General features: G+C 36.1%; 1 protein-coding gene across 1 annotated transcript in view; it reads right to left on the minus strand.

Moving 5' to 3' along the window:
* Positions 1 to 8,364, minus strand: part of DMD (dystrophin) — a 1,782,468-nt gene that overhangs the window by 1,246,322 nt on the left and 527,782 nt on the right. The window contains exon 17 of the mRNA XM_012730297.1: positions 5,685 to 5,860. Within this exon, the coding sequence (XP_012585751.1) occupies positions 5,685 to 5,860 (176 nt within the window). The remainder of the gene's footprint in view (positions 1 to 5,684; positions 5,861 to 8,364) is intronic.

The raw sequence follows: 8,364 nt of genomic DNA on the forward strand, positions 1-8,364 counted from the left end.
AGGAGGGGTCTGCCACGCCATGTGGTCACCTCCGGGGCAGGCAGGAATCGAACTCATGCGGAAGTGGCTTTAGCTTCTCAGTGCTGTGCTTTAACACGCTGCGTCACCAAGGAAGGCCCAAAAAAATGGTTTCTAAATTGAAATGTAAGTTTATGATCAAGGTCACCTGACTCCAATACACAGAAAGTAGGATATTGCAACTGTAACACTGGAATGGAAATTAGGCGACTCAGCACTAGTCCATATTCTGCAAGTGAAAGCAAATTATTTAACCTGATGAACCTCAATTAATCTGTAACCATGGATAAGTCTAGAGCAGTCTCCTTAGATAAAAGAAGTAACATTCATTTTTTTTTTTTCTGGCCTATACCAAGGGGCAAAAATGTTCTTACTAAAATCAACACTCCAAGTATTTTAGGGTCAATTTAAAATATAAAAAAAAAAATAAAGAGAATTCTTTGACACATTCATCAGATCTCAGTCTTCATATAAGTTCAAAGCTTTCCCTTACAATTTCCAGACTACAATTTGGGAATCAAAATTCCAATAAATGTCTACAGCAGAAATAATTTATATATTAATCTTATAACATTGCAGAAAGAGGAGTCTTATCTAACACTTATCTAACTTCCTGCCAAGGATTTGACATAAATTAATGTTACTCAAGCAATAAACATAAAAAGGAAGGAAAATTAATGTGAAAAAAGACAATGGAGTAGTATTGCAGGTCTATAACTGTCTAGGGATTTACTATGCCATTTCAAAAACATGCAGGACATGAGCAGATAAAGCAAAGTAAGACTGTCTGCTTACCCAGGAGAAGAAAAAGAAATTGGAGAATTTGGTATTTTCTAAATGCCCCTATTCCTGTCTTGAAGTTAAAGAAACTAATTTATTAACTTATACTTGAGAAAATTATCAATTAAGATAGCATTTACTTAAAAATGATTCAATCGGTCATGTTTTCACCCAGTTAAGGCCAAAATGTAAACAAAAGGTTTTGTGAGAAGTCCCTTACATAACTATTACATGATTAGGAACTAAGCTCCATGAAGGGTTCCAATTAACTAGATAATCAATCTAGGTTTAACCTAGTCTGAGTTCCATTCTCTGATAATTACCTATACGTAAAAATAATAATACTAATCAGCAGGGATTATTTGCTGGCAGGAATAATTACCTTGTGATCCAAGATAATAGAAGACTTTTGTGATATCATAATGTAAAGCAGACAATTTATACAGTAAATATGACACATGTAAAAATGGTGCAAATGTTAAGGAATTAATTAAATATAAGTTAGATAATGAAGAAACTATAGTGTGGTATGACACTGAGTGTTAAAATGTTAAATCCCTTAATAGTTTTGAGTAAATAATGATATCGTAATAGGTAAAATTAGAATTATTAAAGATTCATAGAATGCCCATTTATTTACTATCAAGAAAAATTCCACGAGAAACTAGCTGGGTAGAATAGCTGGAATATAAAATTTCAATTGGTACAATTAGTTGAACTGTACTACTCTTTCAACAAATATTTGTTAAATTTATTATGTGCATGGTTCTACATAGCGAATAAAGAGAAGTGCAAAAGGCCTCCTCAGTAGCCCAAGCGGTCAAGTTCTCAGCATTATGAAGCTATCAGCAGTCACTGCAGCATGTGTTCGATCCCCAGCTAGGGAGCTGACCCACATGGCACAGCAGACCCCTCCTGTCTCACCACTGTTCCCCTCAGCAGTGTACTTTAAATCTTCCTGTTCTGCTCCCCACTCTGTCTCTCGTAAATCCTCTAGCCCTCCCACCCCCTGCATCTCTGGCCTATACTATACCCAACTCTTGTATGCACAAATAATTTTTTTAAGTATAAAACAGAATTCCAATGCTGTTGATTAGTGATAAGAAAAAGAAAATCAAGTGGGTCACCTTGAGGTATCTAGCAAAAATAATGTAATGTATTAGCAGAATTCAAAATAACAGGAGAATTCAGACATAAAAATCAGTGGAAGAATAATACTGAATACCATATAAAAGGGCTTATGTTTTACTGTTGAGGCAATAGGAGCTACAAAAAAATTTCAGATGTGGTAAGTCAGCACAAAAACATTTCAGAAATAGCTATTTGAGGCAGGTAAAGCAGAAAGATAGGCAAGACCTGCAACATGCAAGGAGGAGTATAGCTTAGAGTAAGGGATGGCAGTTAGAGGATTTGGAAGTAACTGAAATGAAGTGACTTGTCCCACGCTATAATGGTAACAAATAAGGAGCAAGATTAGAGGTAGAGATAAATGACAGAATTAGAGAAGTTGGGTGATATATTCTGTATTGAAAATGAAGATGAGAAGGTACATTTTGTTAACTTCATGACATCTAAGATGCTTATTATTGGATTTTTTTTCACCAACAATACATGTCTACCAACTTCATCACTACACAGACTCCACACTGCCACCTTAATCACCACCAACATCTCTACCAGCACTGCCTCCATCATCACGTGTACCATCTCTAACACTTCCATCACCCCTATCACCTCCATAAAACTACCTCTACCTCGAAATAAATATCATTACCAAACACCAGGAGCTATGGCTATTGCAGATATTGAATCCTTACTGCCTCACGGGTACTGTATTAAAGGTTTCTTACTTAATCCTTACACCTGATGTTACAGAAAGTAAGGATATTGAATCTGAGACAGAGATCTTAGGTAATGTTCCCAGGATCATAAGATCATAATTAAAACAGGCAAGTTTCAGACATGAGCAATTCTGATTCCAAAGTCCATGCTTTTTCCAATATTTGCTACTCCTGTAGACACATAAGCAATGAAATGTAATAACTAAAATATTTGTACAGTGTATGAGTAAGCAGGTATGGTTAATTGGTGCCAAGAAATGTTTGCAGCTGATGAAATTAAAAAACTGAAGTACTTGCTAGATTTTCAAGTAGAACTACCCGATCAGAGCTTTAAAGACATAAAAGTGGAATTTAAGGTGGAAGTAAGATATAGAGCCGTAAGAATTTGGAATCATTCACTGAGAGTCAGACTTGAATCGATGAGAGGAGACAATTTAGAAAAAAGAGGTCAAAAGGGCAAATGGAAGGATTTATAAGGTCCTGCCAAAAAACTGGCAGAAGGAAGAAGACCAGGTGGAGTAGTAACTAGAGACCATTTGTATGCTACAGAAGCTGAAAAAGCCCATCATCTAAAAGAGCATTCCTTAGATCGGCAAGATTACAATCTTGACAGTTAACTTCTAGTGTTTTTCTCATGGGATGATCGAGAGACCCTCAAACTCACCACATGAAACTTTGGTCACATTTGCATGATATCTTTTTAATCACTGCAGTATGTAAACCTGATGTCCACTCTATGGACAATCATCACTTACTGAATGTAACTGCCCCTAAATGCTTGTTTGTTTGTTTTATTGGTTCAGGTTAAATTTATCAATCTAGAATTTGATACAGAGTGTGCATAGTATCCATGTACTGTAAAAAATCAAGGCACACTAGGAGTGAAAGTCGGTGCTACATATAACAATTTATTTGCATTAATAATTATTTGTACATAGTATTATACAAAAGGAATGATATGGGAAGGATTCAGGTAAAACAAGATATAAGGTCACTTTAGCTATCTACCTACTGAAGAAACATTTTGCTACACACGCTAGGTTGAAATCCTGATTTGGGTACTCTGTAGCTCTGTGTATAATTCTGTCATATGCACTGAGTTGGGTTACTGGGAAGAATAAAAGAATTATGCAGATAAAACATTTATTATAGTCTGACCATCTAATAAAATCCTCTGGAAGTGTTCGCTTTTATTTAACTAATATAGTCTTTATGACCACAGTTGGACATATCATTCTAGACAGGCAAACTGCTGAGATCATCAGATACAACCAAAATTTATGAAAGGTCATCAACATATTTTTGCTAACTAAATACACTATTCAGTTAGTTGAGAATAAGCTTTAGAAGACTGAGACCAACAAGATCAACTGCTCTGTTAATTCTGCCTTAGGAGATTAAGACAGCTAAGTTCCCATATTACTCTGCTTGATAAACTAGCTAAGAACTTTCGAGTTGTTGCAAAGTATTAATAAATTCAGGAGCCTGCAAAGCATTGTTTGTAGAGGTATATTTAGCGTGAATTAAATTAATATCTAAGATAGGAAGGCAGATTTAAAAAATTATTAGTAAGTTTTACTGAATTCTTTTCCCTTCATGCTTTTTCTGCAACACATGAAGGGAGTCCCTGTAAGATGCTGACCCAAACAGAATGCTAATATTCAAAGAAGTTGAGAAACACTTGACCAGAACAAGTGTCAGCAAACTTTTTCTGAGAAATATCAGAGTAAATATTTTACATTTTGTGGGCCACAGTGCCTCTTACTATTTAAACTACTCAACCCACTATGTTGTAAAAGCAGCCGTTAATGATACACTGGTGAGTGAGTGTGGCTATGATTTGATAAGCTCTTATTTATGAGCACCAATGTTTAAATTTCTGATAATTTTTACAAGTCATTAAATATTCTTCTTCTGATACTTGCCACCATTTGAAAAGGTATGAGCCATATAAAAACTGGCAACAGGTTGGACTCAGCCTGCAGGAATTAGCTTGCTGACCCATTAGTTTGTTGACCCCTGGACTAGAAAAATAATTCAGCCAAGCAAACCCAAGCAGAAAGAAAGGACCGTTAATTTATGTGAAATTAGGAAAGTAGGTTATAAATCATGGATTAGTACAAAAGCTTGAAAGTCTCGAACAAAATGCATTAAAAACTTCTCTAGGTGCTTTTGCTTTGCCTAGAACATCTGACATACTATTTTTAGGTCTGTGTTCTTCTCATACTTCTTTTCCTTGTATACCCAAATTTCTAATGTCAAGTGTTCCAGACGTTCTAAAACATATGCTGCTTAGAAACATAAGACAGATTTCAATGTTCTTTCTTAATCTTAGAATTATAATAACTGGAATGAAAAGGAAATTGTGCCACTTTATGATTTTCATGCTAGCTTTGAATTTATGAAATTTCATTCTCATCCTTTTAATATATCTACTAATTTACATAATACCTAACTATCTACAATGTCTGGTTGAGAAAGCTACAAAAAGATCAGTTAAGAATTCTAACACCTTCAAGATAAGACTTTATAAATATCAAAGAACAGGAAATCTGTTCAGTAATTACTCCTGATTTAGGATGTGCAGATTGAGACATTATGTTCTCGTAAACTAGCAGAATGGATCTCATCTATTATTATAGGTGTAATTCTTCATGAAAATGTACTTTCCATTACTAGGGGGAAAAAAAGGTATTTAATGCAGAAGTAGGTACTGAACAAGCAGACTCTTTATATGTTAAAAAAATAAATTCTATGATTAAAATGTGTCTTTGGCAGTTCATCCCCTGTGGCTCTTCTTTCAATTCTGAAAACAGTGTTTCCACTAAGCATTCAGTTTTTGTTGAGGTATTGATTCCCTGGCAATTTTTTTAAACCTCACTTCATAATTTTTCCACTTCCTTAACTGACATTCCAGGCTCCCAAAGCTTCTGGGATATTGCTTCAATGAAAACACTACCATCAAAACAGCTGCAAATGAGTTTCCCTGTTCAATAATTCATTACTCTTCACTTGAGGACAGAGCCAAGAGCAAGGTTCTCTCACCTTTTCCTAATTTCAGAATCCACAATAATCTGCCTCTTCTTCTGGGGAGGTGGTGGCGGAAGCTCTTCTTGAGCATGCTTCACCAGGATTTGTTCCCTCGTGGTCACCATAGTTACCGTTTCCATTACAGTTGTCTGTGTTAGTGACGGCTGAGTGGTGGTGACAGCCTGTGAAATCTGTAAGAAGCATTGAAACAGAGGTCACACAATGCTTGAAAGACTTCAGCAAAGATTGCTTGAAGTGGCAAAGGAAAATAATGAGAAACTGTTCCTGCTTGTTGGTAAATTGACCTTCAGATCAAAATAGCACCGGATTGGACCCAAATCAAATTGTTTTGTCTGACTTAAGTTATGTTGACTGAAATGGCAATGGAAGGTAATCTCAAAAGCAGAAGTAAACTTTACCTCTTCAATTTATTGGTCAAGCTATAGGAAATAAAAGGGACAAAGGAGAACTCTCAAGGCATCATTATGATATTTCATTAGACATGCTGTGTGAAGTGTTTAGAACATCAAAACAGATATTAAGAAGATATCCTGCCACCAATCACACCGTTTGGCCCATTGTAGGTGTTTATTAAATTGCTTGTTGAATGCCTCTTTAGTGATGATCTATAATGATTATTTACAGCCTACATATTTTTAAACAAAATCATGCCAAGTATGTCATAGCAAACTACTAATCAAAGAAATGAAATGTATTTTACAATTACAATAAAAGGTTAACATTAAGTGCCTATTAGTCCATAAACACATTTAAACTGAATCTTGTTCAAATACTAAAGAACACACTACTCTGGGTTGATTTAAATTAGCAAATATGCAAAATATGTGTTTCCACAGTAATATTAAAGAATCATCTAGATTTATAACCACATTACTTTTCTGTTAAGACTTGTTTAACATTATTTTTTCTCAAATTACTGTCTGGGACTGGATGGTTACTAACCCACATCACAAGAGGCCACCACTTCAATCTATGGACATTATTAGAAAAGTTGTCAAATGTGAGATACCTGCCATATTTCCTGAACCAACAATTCTCAGTCCCACAGTTCTGTCTCAAAGCTACTCCTTGGGATTTTAATGATTACCCTTCTAGACATCCAGGTTATTTGGAGATCGATTTCCAAGGAGACTGAAACAGTTCTGCATTGGCTTCACTTTTATATATGCACAGGGCCAGTCATCTAAGTCGAGCCAATAATCGTTTCACTGATTGTCTGAAACAGACTAAGAGATACTGAGAGGCTTTGGGGTAACTTTCCTGCCTCACAATTGGAGTCTGAATTTTGGAATGGAAGAAAATCATGGAAGCCAAACTGGCAAAGGCAGTGAAGTAGTAAAATCCTTTGTCATGGGTGTGGCAGACCTTTCCTGTCTGTCCCGCTGTCCCCACAGCAGTGTATTTCAGTACTTCTCCTGGTTCTAATTCTCTCATGTCCTGCACCTCTGGCCTACACCCCACTTCCGCTATGCAAAAATTAAAAAAAAAAAAGCCCTCTGTCATGATGTCTTGTACAAGCCACACCCTTATATGTTAAGGTCCTAAGAACTTCCATTTGGGTAGCCTAGATAGAAAATAAGTGGATTAAGAGAAACTGGGTTTCTACATATATTTGTCTCCTGCATACAAAGGTTTTATCTTCTCTAATGCCTCCATAGATTGATTCAAAATCAATCGCTAAACATATAGTCCATCAAGCTATGCCAAAATACAGATAGAATGTAATATATTTTTTACAAATGATTAAAATATAATCTCAAAACTAATTGCACTCACTGAAAATCACCAAATCACAGTCAAATTAAATACACCTTGACTAAAAAAAAAAAAAAACAAAAAACAGTTTCTAAGTAGGATTCCAAGAACATGTTATTTTTTTCACACTAATATTTTAACCATGTGCAAAACTGTTTGCACACAATGATGATTTGAAGAGAATGTAGTTCACATGAAAACCTTCTAATTTTATAAGTGCAGGCACCAGAATGCAGAGATTTTGAAAAAAAAAAAACGAAGTTATTCTTGGTGGTTATTTAACAGGTAAAGGTCTCATGGAACTCTGCCCCACTCCAGATACTGGAACTACTAATCCCATCAATAGCAAGGAGAAGCACGCTGGGACGTGAGGGCGGAGCTGAGCAGCCAGGTTGGGATAAAACCCGACATGTGGGCTCCGGGGTCGCTTGGCCTGCTGGTTCGCGGCTGGTCATTTGGCTCTCAATTGGTTTTCAGCATGCTGATGGAGTCCAAGTCAGCAGAACTGATAGGACATCCTAGTTAACTTGTAATTCTCTCCCTCTTTCCCTGGGTTGTTCCTTTACCTTTCTCTTTGTACATAAATCCATTACTGAACCTTTCTGTGTGTGTCCATAGTATGATTGAATCTTAAGCGAATGAGTGGGGACCCACAGTCAGGCAACCCAATTCACATTGGGTTGAACAGTAATATTTAACAGTATGGAACATTTGTGCTACTGCATACTTGGCTATGAAATTAATTTCTGTTACAATAAATGTTACAATATTTTCTCACTGATGCCAATTATGAAATCCGGTAGATGTGCTTTTGGACATAAAGGGAAGTGGCAATATGATGTATTAAGAAACTGCATTTGGGCCGTCCCTGGTGGCGCAGGGGGTTAAAGCACAGCGCTGAGAATCTAAAGCCGCTTCC

This window comes from Condylura cristata, unplaced genomic scaffold (genome assembly GCF_000260355.1).
Source record: "Condylura cristata isolate star-nosed mole 26May11 unplaced genomic scaffold, ConCri1.0 scaffold00027, whole genome shotgun sequence".
NCBI lineage: Eukaryota > Metazoa > Chordata > Mammalia > Eulipotyphla > Talpidae > Condylura > Condylura cristata.